The sequence below is a fragment of the Nomascus leucogenys genome, chromosome 13, assembly GCF_006542625.1.
Source record: "Nomascus leucogenys isolate Asia chromosome 13, Asia_NLE_v1, whole genome shotgun sequence".
In the NCBI taxonomy this organism is placed as follows: domain Eukaryota; kingdom Metazoa; phylum Chordata; class Mammalia; order Primates; family Hylobatidae; genus Nomascus; species Nomascus leucogenys.
The window spans coordinates 98,102,654-98,127,663 of NC_044393.1; the positions used below are offsets into that span (position 1 = coordinate 98,102,654).

General features: G+C 46.5%; 1 protein-coding gene across 2 annotated transcripts in view; it reads right to left on the reverse strand.

Annotated features, from left to right (window-relative positions):
• Positions 1-10,500: 10,500 nt before the first annotated feature.
• Positions 10,501-25,010, reverse strand: part of ZNF777 (zinc finger protein 777) — a 31,070-nt gene continuing 16,560 nt past the window's right edge. For both annotated transcript variants that reach the window (XM_003270890.4, XM_030826416.1), the window contains exons 5-6: positions 16,068-16,319; positions 10,501-12,067 (exon numbers count right to left, since the gene is read on the reverse strand). In XM_003270890.4, coding sequence (XP_003270938.1) covers positions 10,911-12,067; positions 16,068-16,319 — 1,409 coding nt within the window. In that variant the 3' untranslated portion in view covers positions 10,501-10,910. The remainder of the gene's footprint in view (positions 12,068-16,067; positions 16,320-25,010) is intronic.

The window sequence follows — 25,010 nt, forward strand, 5'->3', positions numbered from 1 at the left end:
AGTGCACGCTGGCACGCTGCATCCAATGCTGAAGCCAGGAGAGAGGCCTGGGACGGCGTCCCTCAGAGCCTCCAGTAAGAACCAAGCTGGACCACACACATTGATCTTGGACCTCTGGCCTCCAGAACTGCAAGAATCCATTTCTGTTGTTTAAAGCCAACCAGTTTGTGGCACTTTGTTACAGCAACCCAAGACAGGGCCGAAAAGGCAGGCAGGGCCTAGTAGGCCCTGAAAGATTTTGGACGTTACCCTAAGAGCCATGGGGAACCGCCCAAGCAAGAGAGGACTATGATCAAATTTGCCTTTTCAAAAGATCCCCTGGCTGCCCAGTGCTCCCACAGCATTCAAATCCGTTGAGTGAGGCCCCACAGTAGGACAGAGGCCCTGCCGCCTGCACATCACTCACACGGAGGCACACATCACTCAAATACACCAGGTGCTTGCCAGCCTTCCCGCCGGCCCACGGAGCAGGGCTTCCTTGCCTGCTCCCCACACAGAACTAGGGGAGACAGCCGACCTGCGGGAGGATCGTCTGGCCCTATGCCTCAAACGCCTTAGAAAACGCTCGTGCCCTGGACCAGGCAGTTCCACTCCAGGAGGTTACTCTTTGTATGGCATTTGTTTTCTTTATTAGGGGGCCACCGCAGCCTGGGCTAAAGAATTTAGTCTTCGGAAAAAACTAGGCAGACATTTGAAAATGTATCAAGGAAAAAAAGTGCAGGCCGGGCGCTGTGGCTCACGCCTGTAATCCCAGCACTTTGGGAGGCCGAGGCGGGCGGATCACGAGGTCAGGAGATCGATACCAGCCTGGCTAACACGGTGAAACTCCGTCTCTACTAAAAATACAAAAAATTAGCCAGGCGTGGTGGCGGGCGCCTGTAGTCCCAGCTACTCAAGAGGCTGAGGCAGGAGAACGGCGTGAACCCGGGAGGCGGAGTTTGCAGTGAGCCGAGATCCTGGCACCGCACTCCAGCGTGGGTGACAGAGCGAGACTCCGTTTCAAAAAAAAAAAAAAAAAAAAAAACCAAAACAACAACAAAAGTGCAGCCTATCATGAGAGAGCGCCTCCAGGTCCACCTCCGCATGGGACAAACAGCGAGCGGCCAGGAGCTGGGCCTCAGCCTTGGTTTCCTCATCTGCACAACGAGAAAAGTGGGTAGAATGCAGGCTGCCCGGGAAGGAGCTTGAGCAACCCTAAAGCTCGGGGTCAATTCACGGAGTCCCCTCTCCTTCTGGGACCCAAGGCCCTCCGGGTCTTCTGTGCTGTTTTGTGCCGTGGGTTGAGCCTTCGAGGTGGGGTAGGTCCCTTACTTCCTGTGCTCTCAGATTCCTGCGGCCGCACCTTTGTTCGCACCAACTGTGTTTGCATCAGCTGTGTTTGCATCAACTGTGTTTGCACGGGGATTTGCTGGGGCCTTGGGCCGGCAGGCCAGAGTGTGCAAGAAAAGCAACCTGAGTGCGGCTCCTGCTAACCAGGGCTGGCTCCGGGCTGCGGCTGGGCGGCTCCCGCACTGCGACTAAGGGCCAGCCGGCTGGCAGGCGGTACTGGGGCTCGGATGTCGGGACTAGCGGGTCCCTGGCGCTAGGCGGCCGCCACCACCGAGAAGGCCGCGCGCATTCCTAGAGTGGCCGCCAGCGGCCAGGTGAGGGCGCCGCGGCCTCCGGGGCCTTCCCGGCTCTGGCCGGCAGGGGGCAGCGCGCGGCCCCGCGCGGCCCGACGTGGCGCTGGCCCGGGAGGCAGCCAGTGAGCCGCCGGCGCGCCCTGCCGGGCACCCAGCAGCGCGCTCCCGTTCTCATCAGACGGGAGAAAAAACGCCCAGGCAGAGGAACGTCTAAAAGTCAAGTCATCAAAATTAATCGAGAAAATGTGTATATTTAAAATATGGAGACGCATACATCTTTAAAATAAAAATATAATCATTTGTGTTAAGTCCTTGCTCCATTGGCTCGCAGCTGCACTCACAGCACCGCTGAGACCGACACGGTTGTGCCCCATCCCACAGGCGCCAAATGGGGGGAGCAGGGTTTTAGGAGCTCGCGTAGGGCCTCTCGGGCGGCGGCAATGGAGCCGCGAGGCCGGCGGGGAGACCGAGGACGGGACCCGCTGAGCTCTGGGTGAGCTGGGGGGACTCGAGGGGACCTGGACTGGGCCAGAGGCCTGGCTTGCGGGAGGGCCCCTTCCCGGGTCCCCAAGGCCCCGGTGTGCCGCTGCGGTAGGGAAGCAGGAAGGCACGGCCGCGTCAGGCGACCTGAACGCGAGAAAGCCCAGGGTCGCCGCCCGCGGGCGCGGCTGGTGTTCATACCCAGCCAGGAAGGGCGGGCGGGCCTCGGGTGCCACGCGGCGTGCCCTGGGTGCCACATGGCGTGCCTGGCGCTGTCCCCGCAGTCCTGCTTGCTGCCCGTCCCTGGACTCCTTATCAGGCAGCTAGGTGACCTTGCTGCAAAGGGCAGGGCCGTGGAGCAGGATTTCTGCCGCACACCAGCCACCTGCAACGGTGGTAAGAGGATTTGGCAGTGATCCGGGTACTCTACCTAATATTGGGGCTGAAATATCAGAAGGAATGATAAAATCCATTTTAAAGTGATAGCGTTTAAAGGTGTTGGATCCGTTTTAACGAAGGAAATCATCTCTATCCCAGCTGGGCAGAGATTTGGGATTGTACCCGTGTTTCTTCCCGCACATTGTCACCTGTGGCTTGTTCATCCGTTCATTTCACGTGCACTGAGGACCTCTGAGGACCTTGCGCCAGACTCTGGAGCAAGCGCGAAATGAACAAAAGCCGGCCCTGCCCTTGGGAAAAATCAAACACACAATGGCCGCTGAGTGCACGCTCCGAGCACGCGACAAGCCCTGGAAAGCCCGGTAGAGGGGACACTTCAACCTCCCGCAGTGATGCGTGTGTGGCCAGGGGTCTTGCAAGGCTGCACCTTGCACCTGAATCTCCCGTTGCCTTCACTGTGGAAGCGTTTGCTGTAAAAATAACATGGGGGTTGGGGCGGGGGAGACGTCTTTGTAGCTTTCTCACAGGGCTTGAGACATCTGTCCTGCTATCTTCCCCGGCCTTCCAGGGATTCTCAGTGGATGTTAGCTCTCTGGATTTCACTGGCAAGGTTATAGAGACTTACCATTTTCTGATAAGAACATCTGCCAAGTAACTTATAGAGAATAGGAAAGCATGCATATCCCACAAGGAAAAAAAAAATAAACCTAAGAAACTGTTCTATCAAAGAATTAAGTAAGCATAGAGTGTGTCACTGGATAAATTAAACACACAGAGTTTGGATTGAGGCTAGGAAAAGTTGAAGCAAGAGAAAAGGAGCCCTGGTGACTTGCCCAGGGCAGAGGTTTTTGAAGTGAGCTTCCTCCTTGGAGACCCCTCAGTACAGGGGGAGTTTGGGAAGACGGGGGCAAGGTAGGTTTGGCTCCCTCTCCAGCCTCTTAAGGCACGAGTTATTTTACATATTTAGCTTCTGAAAATTGTTTTATTTAAACAAGGGATTCCAGAGGCTACAAACAAAAGCTTGAAAACACTGACAGATGAAGTGCAAAAAATTTGGCTGATCATTATAAATTTTATAAAGATTTCATGTCCTGAATCTGAAAGAGATTCTAAAATATATTACAGATTTAGTTCTACAGAGAGAAGGGATGAACTCGTCCAAGTAATTTCACAGGTGGAGACGGTTAAAAGTCCTCATACTGGGTGGTAAATAAAATTGATTTCTTCCATAGTTACGGAAAAGACTTGATATCTTCTCTTGGAGAAATAAGGGACTCATTCAATTTTAAGTTTTTATTGTTTAGAACATAGAAATTCCTTCTACAATCAAAAAAATGCTATTTTCATTTGGGGGCAAAGAATTTTAAATAAGATTCTGGAATTCTGTTATATGATTATTACATACTAACGAGAGCTCATCTTTTTGGTAAAATGAACACCCAAGCATGTTTGTATGCAATTAACGTTTGTTTCAAGACTCTGAAGAGCTGGCAACAATTTGGGCAAGGAAAATGTGTCTATTTCTCTCAATTTGTCTACTGTACGAATTAAACACACCAGAGATTGGCTTAAATTGGTCTGAATATTGACTTGCTTTTTTAGCAGCACTCTGAAACATTTGAGGTTTTTTTTCTCCCAAACTTATTTCAGAATGCATCACTAGATAAATTGGCTTGGTAAGGCATTGATTAATTCAAGATACAGTAAGGAACCACTGGGTTAAATTGGGAAAGAAATAATACAAATTTTAGTTGGACAGTCATTATTATTGTTCAGGGGGTAACTATGGGAACCAACTTAGTGTCTTTACTTTTGGACAAAATTAATGTGATTTATAGTGATGACTATCATCCAAATAGAAAAATATATACAGAAGTTTTTTTAAGAGACAGATTCTCACTATGTTGCTCAGAGTGGACTCAAACTTCTGGGCTCAAGCGATCCTCCTTCTTAGACCTCCCAAAGTGCTGGGATTACAGGTGTGAACCACCACACCCAGCAGAAATTTTTTGCATAGGCCAGACGCAGTGGTTCACACCTATAATCCCAGCACTTTGGGAGGCCTATGGAGGAGGACTGCTTGAGTCCAGGAGTTTGGGACCAGCCTAGACAACGTAGTGAGACCCCGTCTCTACTAAAAATAAGAAAATTAGGCTTGGTGGCTCACACCTGTGGTCCCAGCTACTCAGGAGGCTGAGGCGGGAGGATCACCTGAATGTGGGAGGTCCAGGCTGTAGTGAGCCATGATGTCGCCATCGTACTCCAGCCTGAGACAGAGCAAGACCCTGTCTCAAAAATAAATAAATAAATTTATCTTAAATTTTAGAATTTGCATAATTTACCTGCAGCAAATTTGATCATGGGACCATGTAGTTCTTGGCTGGTACCTTCTGTGGAAAAATGGCAAATTTCACCTTTCATACTTGTTTACTTTTCTTAATTGAGTTTAGCTTAAATCCAAGCTATTTCAATTCTTTGAGGGCATACTTTGATTATTTGTGTATCCTGTAAATGAAGAGCTGATTGCATTTAATTTTTACGAAGATTTTACGCTTATTAGACTATACTGATTTTAAGAAGAAACAGTCTGTTGTCCTGATAATCATTCTTTAAATAAAATTACTAGCAGGGATAGAAATTTTCATTGATACATTTTGTCATTAAAATTCAATTTTCCATTACCTAAATTAATAGACAGCAGTGATGCTCCTGTCTTATAATACTTGAGTTATTTTGAGATATTATTTTACAAAGAGAAGCAGTGAGTTTCATTCATGCAGTAGTGGCGGGGAGGGAACGGTGAGAACTCAGAGGTAGCATTGAGCCGGCAGGATTAGAGTCAAGGGTGTATTTTATGTTATTAGGGAGCAGGTATGTCTTCCTTATAATAATCTCCTTCATGCAACTACTCCTCTGACTGATAAACAAATGGCTTCTTAGGTCCTAACATCAGAAACAAACAGAGAAAGGTGGCCTCTTGCCATAACAGTGCTCTCCCCAAAGTCCCTAAGGTATAGAGGGCTCAGTCTAAAACCGGGGCTGGATTGCTGTTCTAACCAATGTGCCCAGGAACACCTATTCTATCCTGGTCAGGTGAACCTCAGCGCCTATCCCAATGTCGCCTGGGCTTGGCTGGCCAGGCAGCCAGGGAACTGTGCTTTCAGACAGGTCCAGACTCACATGCTGTGCCCATAGATAGTGAAAGCTGCAAATCAAAGAGAAGTAGTCATGTTTTGCCCTTTTTATTAAGGATCCATGTTGAAATTGTGAGGCAGTATATATCAGCGCTTAATAGCACACAACTGGGGTTCCCACCCACTTAGGTTTAAATTCTGGCCATGTGACCTTGGCTGCTGATTGCTGAACCTCTCTAAACTTCATCTGTTCAAGGGGACACAAATACCAATTTCACAGGTTGTTGCAAGATAATATGAAAGGAAAGCATTTATGATTTGGCACAGTGACTGCAGCATGGTAAAACTCAATGAATTGTAGTGATTTTAGTTATTATCCTTAATAAACTTATGGCTAGTTCTGACTTCTGAACAGAACTTTTCACGTAAGGTTGCAATCAATAGTACTATGTTTAATGTTTTCTTTCCTTTCTTTCTATCTTGGTCTTTTTCCCTTTTTTCCTTCCTTTCACCTTCCTTTCCTTTCTTTTTTTTAGAAAAATCATTTAACCTGGAGCTATCCTTTGTAGAAAACAAATAAAAGGGCTAAAGTCTATATTTTAACTAAAATTCCTCATTTCAAGGAAACCAACTAGAAATGGTGGATGTAAAGTTGATTTTTTTTTTACAAATTGTCATCTAGAAGTTGCCACTATGACTGGGAAGCAACAAGAGGCTTCAGCAGCAGTAATGCTTTCCAGAGCGCTGCAGGAGAGGCCCTGGCCTGACTCAACGTTGCCCTGGCAACAGTAGGGCCTGGAAGGCCTCTGTCCCTGATCCCTTAATCTGAGGAGCTGCCACCACAGTGCTTCAGGAAAGGTCTCCCACAGACACCTAGCTGGTTCAGGCTACATCCACTGAAGAGGAATGAAGAAAAGCTGGGGATGCAGTCCTTTGCCAGAGACAGCCGCCTAAAGGCCTCTCTGATGGTCCCAGCTTTCCAGATCCCCAGAGGCTTAATCAGGCTGCCAGTCTCCACCAGATGCTAAGTGCTGTGAAGGCAGCCATGGATTCCTAATCCTCTTGTGTTTCTCCACAGAGCTCAGCACAATTCTTTGCACACAAGTGGTGCTTAATAAATACTGGGGGGGCTGCGAGACAGTGAGCATCCCCTCGGCACTAGCTCTGCCTGTCCCACCTGTGATCTCGGAGGACCCAACTCCTCTCCTCTTCATTTCTCAGCTATAAAATGCTAGGGCTCAGTGCTAAGGGTTTTTTCCTGCCTTGAACGTTCTTTTTTATCCTCTTACTGTGTTCATCGTTTTGGCAAATGCACAGAGCATGTTCTGTTTAATATATTCTGTTTCCCCCAATTTTATCTTCAGTCAAAAAATCTGGAGGCAAAATGGAATAATTTAAAAGAGGTGCTGGCTTTTCTTTTTTCAGCAACCATACCGGCCCCAGGAAAAGAACTTTTTGGCCAAGCACATGGGCTTTGGAGTCAAAGAACTGAGTTCAAATCCTGGCCCTACTATTTGGTTGCTGTGTGACTTTGGGCCTACTTAACCTCCCTGAGCCTGGAGGTCTTCACCTATAAAATGGATGTAATGAAACATACATCAGAGCTATGAAGGGATGTATGTAAAGTCTTCCAAAGTAGGAAGCTCTCAATAAATCATAGTTATTCCTTCTGCTACACAGCTTTATGGGGCCAACAGCAACAGGCAACTTAGGAGTTCACAAGCCTGACTTTCTAATTAAATTAAGGGCAACCAAGAAAAGCACTGTGAAAGAGGACCAGAAAACCCAGCGAGGTGGGGTACTACCTCCTGCAAACTCTGGAGTGTGGCCAAGGGGTGAACTGAAACCCTGTCCACTCCTAGATAAGGACCATGATATAGTTGTGGTTTAATTTGTACTTTCTTACACCAAAATAATCTACATTTGCCTACTGAAATTTCTTTCTCAAAGATTCATTCTTTTAGGATGTAACACTGGCCCACTACCAACTTGAGCTTCTGTTTGAAATTAGTAAACTCTTATTGAGACCTTAGTATCTGCTAGTGTCTTTCCTATGTATTTATTGTGATTTAAGCCTCAGAACAATGGGAACTTTATTATCCCCATTTAACAGATGAGGAAATTGACGTTCTGTTAATTAACTTGTTCAAGGCCATACAACTATGAAGTTTAAAGCCACGTCTTTTTGACACCAAAGACTATCTACACTTTAGGAACCAATAGCAGAGATTAGGGCAAATGGAAAGTGAGATTCAAGATGGTGGCGAGAAGTCAGGACAAGGGGAGAGACGATCTGGGGCACAGGGTGCTGGGCGCTTAGGAAGCAGAGGCATGAGGAGGGAGTCAGAGCCAAGGACGGGGACGTAGAAGTCAGGGAAGTCATGGCAGCCCAGCTACGTGTAAGATGAACCAATCTTGACATACTATGATGTGTCCTGAAAGACTTTAAATGGTATTCCAATAGACAGAGACGTAAGGATGTACGAACCAGGCTGTTCCAGTTGATGACATAAATTGTCAGTTAAAAGAAAAAGAAATAACAATCTTTGACTATATTTGGTTTAATCCTTTTAAAAAACAAATTTCAGATGGGAGCAATGGCTCATGCCTGTAATCCCAGCACTTTGGGAGGCTGAGGTGGGAAGATGGCTTAAGGCCAGGAGTTTGAGACCAGCCTGGGCAACACAGAAAGACTCCCCCATCTCCAAAAAAATTAAAAAAAAATTAGCTGGGTGTGGTGGTGCACACCTGTAGTCCCCTAGCTACTCGAGAGGCTGAGGCAGGAGGACTGCTTGAGCCTAAGCAGTTGAGGTCAGAGTGAGCCATGATCGTGCCACCACATGCCAGCCTAGGTGACAGTGCAAGACCCTGTCTCAGAAAACAAACAAGCAAAACAAAACAACCACCCAGATTTCCTAGGAAAAGAAAGCCTCTCAAGCACCATTCTCATTTGACCCCATAATGTCCTGCTAACTTCATGTGACAAATGAAGTTCCTCTCTGAGTCTCCCACATGGATTCTGTCCCACACCACCTCCGTCTCCCTTCAAGCTGGACATTTCCAGCACTCTTTGGTCCTCCAATTCCAGAGCTAGTAAAAATTCAGGGCAGCAACAGCCCTCTACCAAATACCTCCCCAAATTCCTCCACTAACAACTCTTTGAGACTTCAAATATCCTCACGTTCAAAAGAACCATTTCCCCTGCCATCCCGTCAACCTCCACCCATGGGTTCTGTTATCTGCAACCCAGCCGTGGAACAGAGCTGGTTTTCCCACACCTGACTGTTAGATTTCTTTGCCTTCTACCAGATTCAGTCCCTGGATGGCTATCTGTATCATCTCTCTCTCCTACTCAGCAATCTTCAATGGTTTTTCCTACAAGATCCAATTCAAAGTCTGCAGCCTTGAAGTCTTAGATCCTCTCTGCACCCCTAGTCTACTCCAAACCAACATTTGGCCCTGTTTTTCCTAGACAGGCCCTTTCCCCCAGCTGAGGTTTAATCCATCACTGCTCCTGATCTTACATGCAGCCTACTCTCCACACTTTTCCTTTTATGACCACCCCCACCAAGAAAGCTTTCCTCATTTTTCTCATCTATGGAAATCCTCTCTATCCCGCAGGCCCAGCTCAGATTCCACCTCCTGGGGGAAGCTGTCCTCCTGCAGGCCCCCTCTGCCTGGCAACCGGTGAAGCTGACTGCACACTACCGGTACTACCTGCCCACGTATCTGCACCAGCCTCGCAGCTGATGCTTGAGGTCTTGGTGGAAACTGCCCATCAGTCCTTCGCACCAGCCCAGACCTCCGCTCCCTCCTCTGGCCACCATCCCTATGTCCTACCATCGACTTAGAAATTCAGTCTAAATGGAGAAGCTTCACATGTGAGATCTTGTGCTATCACTTCCCCTTTCTGTGCTTAGCTTACGAACTCTTTATACAAAGCAGAGGGAGTTGATGATCTCTGTGGTCCCCTGAAAGTCAAGAGTGTATCACCCTCTTCCTCCACATCCCCTTTTTTGACCCCCCTTCAAGTATCTTGTCATAACTTGACAGGCCTGGCTTCAGCAGTGCTCTCCTCTCAGGCCAGTCTGTCCGCTTTCAGCCCAGCTTCCCCAGTGTGCGAGGCTGAGCTGTGCACTCTGCTAGCCTCCATGAATTATCCTTTCGAATGGCCTGAATTCTCTCTGGGCCACTGCCAAACCCATCAGCAAAGTAAATCGCTCTGTGGGCAACGTAATATGCCTGCAGTTTCTCTTTTTGTAAGAGAGAGCTGGAGACAGATGGGAAATGAATGAATACCTAGAGAAACCAGGGTTCGTCAGTGCAATCAGCAAGTCCAGAGTAGCTTTGGTGCAATATTCAAATAAAAAATGTTCTGACTGGTGCCTTTTAGGGCTTCCGCAGACTGGCACCAGGGGCCTCTGCACCTCTTCCCTAGGCTTCCCTCCCGCCACCCTACTCCTCAGCCAGCTGCATTTCAAGCTACGCAGGAACGCCTGGGCACTGAAGGCAGCGCCCAGCTTTTGCTACAGGACCTTCTTTCCAGCTCATTCCAAACCTGACCGTCACTCTCCCTGACCATGCTAGTCAACTGGGACCTATTCCGTCCTGAGCTCCCAGCATCCTCATGGACTCCAGGGCAGACGCGATGGTCTGGGGCTCCCGCGGTCCCTTAGACGTCACTCCTGCCTCTCCTTCTCCATTTCAGAACCGGCGGGATCAGCAACTCCTTCACCAACCAAACGGAGAAGGAACACAAAAAAGGGTCCCAACAGAACCTGTCAACTGACACTAGCATATGTCCCTTGGGCCTTCTCAACCCCTCCCCTTCAAACCAAACAAAAACGGCAAACAGGAAACGCTCGTCTTTTAAAAATTACTCTATTATTATCAAATAGAACCACAGTATCCAAAAGGTAATTATAAAGTTCTATCCCCAACTAGATGGGCCCTACACCGCCCCTCTGAGTGGCCGGCGGCCAAATCACGCCCCCCGTGCTGATTGGTTTCATCCATTTTATTGTCAAGGAAATTAACAGCCCGAAAGGGTTCCCCAGGTCCGCGCCCTCCCCCCTGGGGCCCCCGGGGAAACGCGGCAGCAAGGGACCTGGTCTCACTGCCCCCATGTCCTTGGGAGGAGGGACGAGAGGAGAGGGGAGCTCACGGCAAAGGGGCTGGGGGGCGCCCCGCCCCCGCCCGCTGGGCTCGGGCCTGGCGGTGTCCGAGGGGGGCTCGGCCCGCGCACCTGGCCGGGCGGCAGCGGCGGGGCGCGCGCTCACTCGCCCGTGTGGGTCCGCAGGTGGTACTTGAGCGACTGCTTGTAGCGGAAGCACTTGGCGCAGTGCGTGCAGGGGTAGGGCCGCTCGCCCGTGTGCGCGCGCTGGTGCTCCAGCAGGTGGTGCTTCTGCGTGAAGCGCTTGCCGCACTCGGCGCAGTGGTAGGGCCGCTCGCCTGTGTGGATGCGCCGGTGCTCCAGGAGGTGGTGCTTGCGGATGAAGCTCTTGCCGCACTCGGGGCAGGCGTGCGGCCGCTCGCGCGAGTGCACGCGGCAGTGGTTGGTGAGCTTGGACTTCTCGCTGAAGCTCTTCTCGCACTCGGGGCACTTGAAGGGCCGCTCGCCCGTGTGAGTCCGCTGGTGGCGCAGCAGGTGCGAGGGGCGGCTGAAGCTCTTGCCGCACAGGCTGCAGATGAAGGAGACCTCATGCTTGCCCGCGTGCACGCGCTGATGGATCACCAGGCTGATGTGCAGGCGGAAGCTCTTCTTGCACTCGGGGCACGTGTAGGGCCGCTCGCCCGTGTGCGTGATCTGGTGTTTGGTCAGGCTGGACTTGTGGCTGAAGCTGCTGTCGCACTCGGGGCACTTGTAGGGCTTGGGGCCACCGCCGCCGCTACCCGAGCTGGGTGACTTGGGACGCGGCTTGAGAGCGTGCTTGGGGTTGAACGTGGGCCCGCGTTCGGGTGAGACGCAGCCTCCGCGCACGCGGTGGATGCGCTGGTGCAGCGTGAGCTGTTGCTTGTGCCGGAAGCTGATCTCGCACTCGGCGCACTCGTAGGGCCCCTCCTTGATGTGGTTGCGCTGGTGGATGATGAGGTTGATCTTCAGGCGGAAGCTCTTGCCGCACTCCATGCAGGTGAAGGGCCGCTCGCCGCGCCGGTTCCGCTGCTGCTGGCTCGAAGCTCCACGGTTCTCGCTCAGGTGCCGCTCACCGTGCACGGAGGGCGCCAGCCTTTTCACTGCGGGGTTTCCTAGCTGCAGGGGCGGGGGGCTCTCCTCGCCCTCGGGGGACATCTCCCCAGGCAGCGGGGTCTGGTACATACTGGCCTCATATCTCCCGGACAGCTGCCCAAGGGATTGCAAGTGCTGCGGCAGCTCATCCTCCTCCTCCTCTTCTTCCTCCTCATCTTGTTCCTCTGTCTTGATCACGATCCCCTCTGCTCAAGGGACAGAGAGAGAAAGTCGTTAGCTGCTGCCTGGCGCCCCTAACCTACCTGGATGGAGGTACAGCATTGCTTCACCCTCACCAAAACATTGCATTATTGGCCCAAATTCCTTCTTTTGGGAAAATTCCCCTCATTGCGGCCCCTGGTCCGCTCCCCTCCCCAAACGGGGTAGACGCGTAACCCAGACTGGCCTTGCTGTTTGGTTCAGGAATGAGTCCAGACTTAAAAGGGGCTAAAAAGAGTCCTCTTTGAATTTTATACGGAGGACCGCGGGGGAAATCGCTTCCTGTTGGTTATGATGCGAAACTGCTGGTACAGCCGGACCCAGCAGGAAAGAAGGAAACCAGTACACACAGCCGGTGTGGGAACACCTGGATCCACCCATGCCTGATGCTGGAATGCTCACGATTCCCTATATATGAGCGATACACACCCCTTTTTCCATTAGGCTACTTAAAGGTTGGGTTTCTACCAGCTGTACCAAAGTGTCTCCACTCCTAAGGTTCTCAGTCTTTGCCCCTCTGAGGACATCTCTCCCTGAACTCTACTCAGACCGGCCCACTTCTTTCCTAATCCACTTGGAGATTTCTCCTCTTGGTGCCCTTCCTCGCCTTCCTCCAGACATTTCCCTCTCCTCTCCACGTCTGCCTTGATGATCAAAACCTACAGCACTCCACCCCTCCTTGGAGCCCACAGTACTCGCTGGTGCCCACCCCAGGAATCAGGAACCCAGCCTTTTGCAGCCTCTCATGGGTGGAAGATGCACCGGCACAGTCAGACTCGACCACCCTTGAATCTGGATCAGGTGCAGGCAGTGCATGCCCCACCCAGGGATGCCCCCTCAACTCTCTAGCCTGGTCCTTTATGATAATGTAAGTTTTAGAGAAAAAAAGTGGCTCCCGACTCCTGCTTGAGTTTTCTCAAGTGCCTTGTACTTATTTGGCACTAACTGGCGAGTTCTATTTTTAGTCACCAGCTTTGTGTGACATAAGAAAGTCACTTCTTATGTCACTTCTCTGGACCCATCTGTGACAGAAGTGACACTTAAGTCACTTCTCTGGACCCATCTGTGACAGAAGACACAAAAACTCTGTGTTTGAAGAATAATTAAAAACAAACCAACGAGACCTTTTCAGAGCACTCATACCTGTCCTCTCTTTTCATGAGCACAATATCTTCTTATAGGGCAGTCAAGCAAGAATTCTCCCCATTTTACAGATGGGTTCTCCAAGCCCAGAGATATCAAGTGATGTTTCCAAAGAGAAAACGAAGTCCTAGGCCTTTCCAGAGCTTGCAGGTTGGGACCCACCTGGTCTACCTCCTCAAGTAACATGGACCGAAGCTAGCAATGTTTGTGACCCAGCCAACGTCTTGTAAGGTTGCTAGTGACTCCCTGTCCTTAGAACTTCCTTGGCCCCCTCTACAGCCAGTGAACTACAGTGGTAAAATTAGGACACAGGTGTGCTGAGTCAAGGCTGCCTCAGCAGTGTTAGGACTCTCAGCAAGAAGCAACCCAGAACATCCTTGGAGCATGATGCCTAAAAGATCAAGGAGCAGGCAGCTGCACAATGTGGTAACTAGTTGCCCTGGTGTTTATCCCGAAAATACTGAGTATGTCTGAAAGGCAAAGGGGAAAATAGATCCTAAGAAGCGCTAAACTCTCCTTGAGCATCAAAGGTGCTTATTTCTTTTTTCTTTTATTTTTTGAGAGAGACTGAGTCTGGCTCTATCGCTCAGGCTGGAGTGCAGTGGCACGATCTCGGTTCACTGCAACCTCTGCCTCCTGGGTTCAAGCGATTCTTGTGCCTCAGCCTCCCGAGTAGCTGGGATTACAGGCACCTGCTACCGTGCCCAGCTAATTTTTGTACTTTTAGTAGAGATGGGGTTTCACCACATTGGACAGGCTAGTCTCGAACTCCTGACCTCAAGTGATCCGCCTGCCGTGGCCTCCCAAAGTGCTGGGATTACAGGCATGAGCCACCGCGCCTGGCCAAAGGTGCTTTTTTCTTAATGGAATGATAAACACCAAACATTTGGCCCTAAAACTCAAGACTCAAAACTCCACAAACTACTGTTTAGTAGTTTTCTAAAGTTCTACTGCAATTAATGGGGACTGCTCAAAAGGCAATCGAGTTTATACAATGATGGTCCTAATTTAGCATATACTCAGAATTTACCTTATGTCTTTTCACTATTCTTTCATGAAAGACAGCATGGTATGTCAAAAATACTTCTGAAATACCATGGAGTTACTTAAAAATAAGGTGGTAGATCCATATATGTACATATTTTTGAGACAGTGTCTTGCTCTGTCACCCAGGCTGGAGTGCAGTGATACAATCATGGTTCACTGCAACCTCAGCCTCTCAGCTTCAACCAATCCTCCCACCTGAGCCTCCCGAGGAGCTGAGACTACAGGCATGCGCCACCATTCTCGGCTAATTTTTAAATTTTTTGTAGAGATGGGGTCTTCCTATGTTGCCTGGGCTGGCCATAAACTCCTGGGCTCAAGCAATCCCCCTGCTTTTGCTTCCTAAAGTGCTGGGATTACAGGTGTGAGTCACTGCCCTGGGCCTAGGTCCATATCTTTTGACCAACGAGATGGTCATTAATAAAATACCATGGGGCATTTTATTAAGTGCAAAAAGGCAAATTGTAGAGGAATTATCTACAGATAATTTTTAAACATTTTACATCAATATAATACTTTCAAAAACAGAAATGGATGTGGATCTATTTCTAAATATAAAAATACTATACAAACATGTAATGGTGAATGACTCACACATAAACGAAACATCCAGACAAAAACAAAAGTCCACGTGGGTTCTACCAATTTTTCAAGGAACACACTCAATTCCTATTTTTTTTTCAGAATACAGAACCACAGGCCGGGCGCGGTGGCTCACGCTTGTAATCCCAGCACTTTGGGAGGCCGAGGCAGGCGGATCACGAGATCAGGAGATCGAGACCACGGTGAAACCCCGTCTCTACTAAAAATACAAAAAATTAGCCGGGCGTGGTGGCGGGCGCCTGTAGTCCCAGCTACTCGGAGAGGCTGAGGCAGGAGAATGGCGTGAACCCGGGAGGCAGAGCTTGCAGTGAGCAGAGATCGCGCCACTGCACTCCAGCCTGGGTGACAGCGCGAGACTCTGTCTCCAAAAAAAAAAAAAAAAAAAAAAAAACACAGAACCACAGCAAAAGCTGCCCATTGCATCTGATACGTCTAGTATAATACTGTTTCCAAAATTAGATGAGAATAATTCAAGAAAACGTTCATTTCATTTATGAATACAGTTGTCTAACTTGAGTAAAATATTTATTACCTAAGTCCAATAGTGAATTCAAAAAATACATCATGATGATCAAGTAGGGCTTTTCCTGGGCCTGCCAGGATGGCTCAGCATCAGAAAATCCATCACAAAAGATGTCCTGGGATCAGGCCACCATGAGCCCCAGTGCCTTACTGTTCTTGAACTCAGAATGAGCAAGGGTGAGCAGCATGGTGATAAAGTTTTATAATTAAAACAAAAATGAAGACTAGGTTCGACCACAGAATGCCAGTACTATCATTATTTGAAAACCATGCTCTCCAGGGCTGAAATCTTCAAGGTAGTTGAGGCTTCTAGGGTGATATGAGATGACCAAGGACACGTTGGGAGAGTTCTAGCTTTGCCACTCTCTGTGTGGCCTTGCCCCATCTATTTAACCTCTGCCTGTAAAATGAGGGGTGGGATAGGTGAGCTCTGAGATCCCTTTGCTTGAACCAGTCTTTAGATGTAACCACTTCTTTCCTAGGTCGGAGACGGATTCTTACAAGTCCCGCATCATGGAGCCTATACTAGAGGCCGTGCTTGGTAATTCTTTCCCACCTGTTGCCCCATCAGTGTCCAGCTACCTCTCTGAAGGAACCACAGCTTTCCCAGGGGGCAGGGGCCCTCCGGGAGGCCTCATGGCAACACTTCCCCGGCCGTCCCCGCCCAGCACTCACCCGTGCAGTTCCTCTGCTGCACCAGCATCTGCTTCAGTTCGCTGAACTCACTGGAGCCTTCCGTGGACTCCTCCAGCGTGTTCTCTGGCTCCTGCATGTCCAGGTCTGGCTGTTCCCCACAGGGGTCACCCAGCTCTGAGTCCTGAAAGCCATGCTCTTCCACCTGTCCCATCAGGGGCTCAGGTGTCTCCAAACTTTCTGAGCCCTCGTCGTTGGTCTGTACCTCGATCTTAATCACGATCCCATCATGTGCTGAGAGAGGGTGGGCAGGGGTGAGGAGGAGAAAAGAACCCAGAACGTTCATGCCAACTGCCCAGGTTTCTGCAGCCCTACAATTTACATCTCAATAAGTCTTATCTTAGAGACCCTGAAGAAATGTAATATTGAGTTGGAAATGAGTAGACACAGAATTTTCTGGACACCTTATAGCTTTGAATACCAATACAAACTGTAGTCAAGTTAAAATAGATGCAAAGTTTGTCTTCCATGAGCTCCATAATTAAAAAAAAATTCAGCATTGTCAGGGTTTATTTTTACTCTCATTTTTTCAATAGAGAAAGGTCTCACTCTGTCACCCAGGCTCAAGTGCAGTGGTGTGATCATAGCTCACTGCAGCCTTGCACTCCTGGGCTTACGGGATCCTCCCATCTCAGCCTCCCAAAGTGCTGGGATGACAGGCATGAATGAGTCACTGCGCCCAGCCAGGGTTTATTTTAAAGAGATGCTCATTCCCTTTCTCAGTCAGACCAGCCAACTGGTACTGTTAACACAGTTTCTCTCTCATCTGCTCACTCACAATCGGGCTGATGAAGAAAAGGCCACCTCCTGACCACTCCCATCCTTCGGCCCCATACCCTGAGGTGTCCAAAAAACAGACTCACGTTCCCAAGCACGTATGCATGTACACCACGGGCATTTGGGTTTGTTTTTAGTTAAATAGCATCCTATTACACACTGCCCTGAAATTTGTTTTTAAACTTGCCTATAGGTCTGTAGATTAATTTCAAATGTATCATTACATACATAGGTGTCATTTTACATAAATGGGATTATAACACATTTTTGGTTTTCAGTGCAGTATTTTTTTCCATCTAATCTGCCTTCCCCTTCCCTCACTTCCCATTTCACCGCTATGACTTCCCAGGTAACTCCTATAATTTACCAGGACTTTTCTCTGTGCTTATGTTGTTATTCTAAACAACACATACACAGTTATATGGTTTTTTTTTTTTTGTCACTATTGGCCTCTTCTGTGTTCCTCTACTCAAATATCTTGTAGAAATCCCTTCAAACCAATTTCTTTTTTTTTTTTTTTTTCAGATGGAGTCTCTGTCGCCCAGACTGGAGTGCGATAGCGTGGTCTTGGTTCACTGCAAGCTCCACCTCCTGGCTTCAAGCAATTCTCCTGCCTCAGCCTCCCGAGTAGCTGGGATTACAGGCACCTGCCACCACGCCCGGCTATTTTTTGCATTTTTAGTAGAGACAGAGTTTCACCATGTTGGTCAGGCTGGTCTGGAACTCCTGACCTCATGATCTGCCCGCCTCAGCCTCCCAAAGTGCTGGGATTACAGGCGTGAGTCTCCTCACCTGCCTTTTTTTTTTTTTCTTGAGACAGAGTCTCCCTCTATTGCCCAGGCTGACGTGCAGTGGCATGATATCAGCTCACTGTAACCTCTACCTCCCAGGTTCAAGTGATTCTTGTGCCTCAGCCTCCCAGGTAGCTGGGATTACAGGCATGCGCTACCACACCCAGCTAATTTTTTTTTTTTTTTTTTTTTTTTGAGACGGAGTCTTGCTCTGTCGCTCAGGCTGGAGTGCAGTGGCGCAATCGCGGCTCACTGCAAGCTCCACCTTCGGGGTTCACACCATTCTCCTGCCTCAGCCTCCCGAGTAGCTGGGATTACAGGCACACGCCACCACGCCTGGCTAATTTTTTGTATTTTTTAGGAGAGATGGGGTTTCACCGTGTTAGCCAGGCTGGTCTTGATCTCCTGACCTCATGATCTGCCCGCCTCGGCCTCCCAAAGTGCTGGGATTACAGGGGTGAAATTTTTGTATTTTTAGTAGCGATGGGGTTTCACTATGTTGGCCAGGCTGGTCTCGAACTCCTGGGCTCAAGTGATCTGCCCACCTCAGCCTCCCAAAGTGCTGGAATTACAGGCATAAGCCACCACACCTGGCTTCAAATCAATTTCTACAGTGCTAATATTGTTAAAAATGCTGTATATATTCCATGGTCAGGATAATACCGTAGCTTATTCATTCTTTCCCTAATAGAAGAACATTCACTTTTTGTTCCCAGAGTTTTGCTATGGTGAACAAATGTTTACTGCAGTAATGACAGAATATGTCATGTACAAACATATTCATTCATTCATTGAATGTTTATTAGCAGACACTTACTGAGCACCAACTACATGTCATGTGGTCTAACGGCTTTTGATATATCCAGTGAAAAAAACATAGACCTTACATAAGGTGGTAGACACAAATAAATTACATTGTATGTTAGAAGGTGACAAGTGCTGTGAGAAAAAGAGAAAAGAAACCAGGAGATAAATGAACCAAGCAGCCTCGGTCCTGCCCTCCTGAGGCTCCTCATGCTCCTCTGCCAAATCCATTCATTCCCTTACTAAGAAATCAGACAAACTCATGGGGCTGAAAATGGGTGCTAGATGACCTAAGCTAGATTCCTTCGGATGCGCGGCACTCCTTTAATGTCTCTCTGATTCACCAACTCAACTGGTTTGGAAGTGGATGGAATATAAAGCAGCTCTAATGTTCTCTCATTTACCCACCCCCCGCCACAGCCTTAAATGAAGACCTTTGATTCCCTCAGGACTGTGGGACTCTCCCACTCTCTCCAAAGATGTCTGTGTCCTATTCTCTATTAAAAGGAAAAGAAAAAGTCATCCATACCTCCATCCCCTACTTCCTACACTGGCTCAAAGTCACCATCTTTACCTCCCTTTTCTCTCCAATCTCAGGGAAAGTAATGTCTCTCTTCCCTCCTCCTGTCACTGAACTCCTCTGCTTGTTTCCTTAGCCCTGCCCATTTCTTTCTCCCTGGAGTTTTGCTCCATTAGTTGTGTGCCTTTTCTCCTCTGTCTTCAATCCTTGTCTCTGCGCTAAATCATTATGATCCCTCCACAAACATGACCACGACTCTGGCATCAGGAAAACTTCTTCCCTGACTTCACAAACTACTTAAAATATTTTGCTTGCTTACGCCTTAAAATAATTTTTAAAACTAGGTACTCCTTTGCACCTTTTTAAATAAATATATAAAATGCATCAGTAACTGCAAAAGATGTAATTTCTGGAGTACTGTAAATATTGATACTTTGAAATAAACTCTTCCATCACCCTTTAATGTCGCCAATGGAATCTAAGAACCCCAGCAATTTTAAACCCACCATTATTCACTTAAAAATACATGAACAAATTCTTCTTTGATAGCTAGCATTTTTATATCATTCCTTTTCACCCTGAACTTCTATTTCTATTCCCACTTTGCCCACAGAATTTTATCCTAATAGAACATATTTGTATGCTTAGAAGACTTTTACTGATCACTTCATCTACCACTCTGCCACAAAAATGTGTATGTAAGTTGAAAGTTTAATTTTGCTTTCATTTCTAATAACCACAGGTCTCTAAGTGTGCATTTTTTTTCCTGGCTTAAGTTATCCTTAGTGATTATCACTATAGAATGATAATTATCCAAGATAGAAAATAAAGAAACTTTGGGAAATGTATCTCTTATAAGGATGAATAGAAATTTTTTCCAATTAGTTTACTTATCTAGAAATCAATATTCTTATTGTAGAATATACAGTTCAGAATCAATTTTAGTCTTTTTCATTTTTATAAATGAAACCTCATTTACATTGGGAAACCTCATTTACATAAATATGTAGATGGGCTGGAAGAAGCTTTGTTATGGAACTGTCACTCAATTCTGAACTTCTGAATTATATGCCACGAAGATCACATGGTCAACATTATCATCAAAAACTGTTTCTAATGACCTATCAGCTCACAATATGATTAGGTTCTCTTTCAATTTTGTTAAAGGTGAAATACTGCAAACAACCTAAGCTGCAAGAGAACTTGCCATCCAGGCCCCAGAGTGACGCGCTGCAGGACATGTATCTCAAAATTCTGAATGTTCTCTCTGTTTGGTGACCTGGGGGCTTTATGCCTCTGAGAAATGCTTTATAGTAAGATGGAGATGGGCAGGAAGTGACTGTTTTGTTTTGTTTTTTAAGAGATGAGGCCTTGCTCTGTTGCCTAGGCTGGAGTGCAGTGGTGAGATCATGCCTCACTGCAGCCTCAATCTCCTGGCTCAAACTACCTGCCACCTCAGCCTCTAGAGTAGCTGGGACTACAGGCATCTGCTACCATGCCCAGCTAATTTTTAAAGTTTTTGTAGAGATGAGGTCTCCCTATGTTGCCCAGGTTGGTCTCAAACACCTGGACTCAAGTGATCTTCCCACCTCAGCTTCCCACAGAGCTATGATTACAGGTATCAGCCACCATGCCCAGCAGACTGTTTTTTTTTTTTTTTTTTTTTTTTTTTTTTTTTTTTTTTTTTTAAACTAATGGGAGATGTAGATGAGAAGCCACATTTCAGGGACCACGTGCATTGTGTGCTTTTGGCTGATCAGTTGGACAAGAAGAGATGGACTAAGAACTGGAAATTGTGCCCTCAAAGCCACCTGTATTATGTCCCTCTTGGGGAGTACCCTTGTCCCCTCAAGAGCATGGGTACCTCACCTTGAAGATTAGTGCCTTCAACACCTGCCCCTACTTCAAGACCCAACTCGAGTGTCCACCACTCCATCAAGCCTCTTCAGTGCTCTCAGCTGGACGTAGCTGTGCTCCTCCCTGCGCTCCAGGCATTCACCTGCTCCTCTTTGTGGCACGTACTCTTTCTCCCCCAAAACAGGCAGTATGTACACACTTTCATCTCCCCTCCACTTGCTAGATAGCAGGGAACGCCAGTGTTTCCCACCAAAAACGTCTCCCCACCCCGAACAACTTTTCAAAGAGTATTGACAACCAAGCTGCATTTATTTATAAGCAGGAATTTGTTCTCCCATTTAAAAAATTAATTGAAGACACATACATTGTGGGAATATAGTTTATCAAAAAGGTAACATTTCAATCCAGTGGGGAAAAGTTTAAAAGGAATGGAGACAACTGGCTTCCTGACTAGAAAGGGAAAAAAGCTACTTCACATATTTCACATCAGATTCCTGATGAACAAAAAAATTTATGTATAAATAAGAAATTCATACCTAAGTTTTACAACTTTAAGCTGAGGAACAGGCTATTTGTAACCCTATGGGACTTCAGATATTCCTTCTGGAGGATGTTTGGTTATTTGTGCCAAACATATTAAACATGCCCAACTCTTATCAACTATAAATTTTGCTATAAATTGTTTTGAAAGGATTCTTGTAGCTTGCTGTTGCCATCATTTGGCTATAAGAAACTTATTTAATCTGTGATTGGTTTTTAATCTTTGTAATAATTCGTGTTCATAAGAACTCATGTGAGGTGGGGAAAATCCTATAAATTGTTTTCAAATGTATTAAACATTTGTGAAGACTGAATTTATTAGTTACTGAAACTGATATAATGCTATAGTTTTAGACATTTAGTTAAAATAAGCATTTAATTACTTAGACTTAGCAATTTTCTTTTTGTTTTCTAGGGCAAAAAAAAATTTTATTTTGCGTTTCAAATATTTTTATAGGTTTTTTTGAGATGCTCACAGACCTAAGATCTGTGATCACAGTGTTTACTAAATAAAATAGCTTGAGTAAATATTTCTACATTTGATATGAAACCCAGATTGGGAGGCTGAGGCGGGTGATGTCAGGACAAACTCCTGACGTCAGGAGTTCGAGACCAGCCTGGCCATCATGGTGAAACCTCGTCTCTACTAAAAAATACAAAAATTAGCTGGGCGTGGTGGCAGGGGCCTGTGATCCCAGCTACTCGGGAGGCTGAGGCAGGAGAATCGCTTGAACCCGGGAGGCGGAGGTTGCAGTGAGCCGAGACTGCACCACTGCACTCCAGCTTGGGCGACAAAGTGAGACTCTGTCTCAAAAAAAAAAAAAAAAAAAAAAAAAAGACGGGATAAATTTGAATACATAAAAGTTAAAAACTGCTATCACACACACACACAAAATATAAAAGTAAACCACAGGCCAGGCATGGTGGCTCATGCCAGTAATCCTAGCACTTTGGAAGGCCAAGGTAGGTGGATCACTGGAGGTCAGGAGTTTGAAACCAGCCTGGCCAAAATGGTGAAACTCTGTCTCTACTAAAAATACAAAAAAATTAGCTGTGCATGGTGGTGGGCGCCTGTAACCCCAGCTACTCGGGAGGCTGAGGCAGGAGAATAGCCTGAACTCGGGAGGTGGAGGTTGCAGTGAGCTGAGATAGCGCCACTGCACTCCAGCCTGGGCAACAGAGTGAGACTCTGTCTAAAAAAAAAAAAAAAAACAGTAAACCACAAACTGGGAAAAGTATTCACATACATACTGTCAGACAAGAGCTAATAACCTTAATATTTTAAAAGCTTTTTACAAATCAATAATAAAAAGACGAGTAATCCAAAAGAACAACAACAAAGATTATTCACAGAGTAGTAAGACATACCAGTAATCAATAAAGGTATGAAAATATGCTCAACATCACCCTTATAGAAAGTCAAATAAAAACATCCAAATACTGTGTTTTTTCTACTTATTACTTTGGCAAATGAGAAAAAGATAAATAATACCTATTACTGGTAAGAGTGTGTAGAAACAAACATTCTCATGCTTAGAAGGGTGAAGGCACGTAAAACTGGCACAAGTGATTTGAAGGGATTTGCCAGGATCTATTAAATTTTTAAGTGGGTGTATCCTTTGACCCAGAAAATCCATTTCTAAATAAATTCCAGACAAGTGCATGAAGATCTATTCATAATAATCTTTACTGAAGCACTGAAACTTGTGAACACCCTAAATGCACATCAATGGGAGAGTATTTAAATAAATTATTAAATCAATACACAGAATACTACTGTCAGCTATGAAAAAGAACACGACAAATTTACATATTCTGACATGTAAAAATGTCAATGATATAGTATTGAAAAAAGAAACTTGCCAATACTTCTATATTGTCTGAATTTTTTACAATGATAATGTGTATATGTATTACTTATATAATTAAGGCTATGTGTATGTAATCACATGCACATAAAATTGGAACGAATAAACTGCTGACTCTTGAGAGAAAACTATGGGGGACTTTCACTCTCTCTGCACTTTGTGAAATTAAAAACCAGTATTGCCACATTAACTCTCTCTACCAGCTCAAAGTAAATAAATATTGGTTGACACTGACTTTCCAATCTTCGCATGGCTATACTTTGTTAGGTTTTTTTAATTAAAAAAATATTTTTTAAGTTATACATGCACATAGGCTAGTTGAACATAGTTGAACAGTTCTTCAAAACTTCTTTTTTTTGAGACAGGGCTGCATCTTCCACCCCTTGGGTTCAAGTGATTCTCCTGCCTTAGCCTCCTGAGTAGCTGGGATTACAGGCATGGGCCACCACGCCCAGCTATATATACATATTTTTTGTACTTTTAGTAGAGATGGGGTTTTACCATGTTGGCCAGGCTAGTCTCAAACTCCTGACCTCAAGTGATCCACCTGCCTTGGCCTCCCAAACTGTTGGGATTAGAGGCGTGAGCCACCACACCCAACCCAAAACTTATTTTTTAAAAAGTTCTTTTCCACTCCTGTGCCCCCATTTCCTGCTCCCCGAGGCAATCACTTCAATGATTCCAGCTGACTCTTTGGTCATTTACCTCCATAACTCTAAGTAACACGCTTATATTGCTACTCTTTGAGTTTTCAGTTTTAAGCATCATCCATCGACTTCCAAGGGATGAAGGTCAGAATCATCTCCTCCGAACTGATCCTGCCAATACAGTTTTGTTGTAATTTTCGTTGGATCAATATTGGGTGTTTACCTCGCTAGATTATATCAATGTTATTTATAACTAAACTCTGTAGTACTCAGTGAGTGCTTCCTAAGCCTGTAAACCTTCTTGCTTTCCCTAGATCTGACACTTTTTTCTTTTGCCCAGCTTATGACTAATTATCATGAACTCAGCCCCAAACTCCCCCAACCTTACCTTGCTGTGTAACTCTCCTCTCCAAACATTCAAATATATTGGGTATGTATCCATTTCATCTACTTGGAGACAAATTTCTGAGACCTGTGGAGGTGCCCCGCTCGACTGGCTGCCTCTAGGTGCACTGCTGACCTCTCGGAATGCCCCTGTGCCGGGCGCCTGGAGTGCCTCCACCTCTCTCTCAAGTTGGGGTTTGTAATGCCTCCTCCTTGGTTTACTTCCTCATTTTGGCAAAGCGCCTGCCCCAGTTTGATAAAGGATTTGTGGAGACTTGAATATCTCAAAAATATCTCAAAATGTCTCAGTTTCACTCATATTTAATCGAAACAGTCTGGCTAGATATTGAATTATAAGTTGGAAAATATTTTCCTTTGGAATTTGAAAGGCACTCTCTGCTGTCTTCTAGCTCCCAATGTGGTTACAAATGTCTGAGGCCATTCTAATTCTTGTTTCTTCACATGACTCTGTTTCTCTTCCCTGGAAGCTCGCAGGATTTCCTTTGTTCTCAGTTGCTCTGAAATTCCGTGCTGAAAGTGTAGGTCTATTTTCTTCCAGTGCTCTGGGCAGCTGGCTCTTTCAATCTAGAAAATTATGGCTTTAATTGGCGGGACTTATTCTTGAATTATTTTGTTGATAATTCCCACCTGTTTCTGCTACTCTGTTTTTCTGGATATTCCTATTATCTGGATGTTGGCTTCCATCCTTCAGTTTTCTTATTCTTTCCCTATTCCCT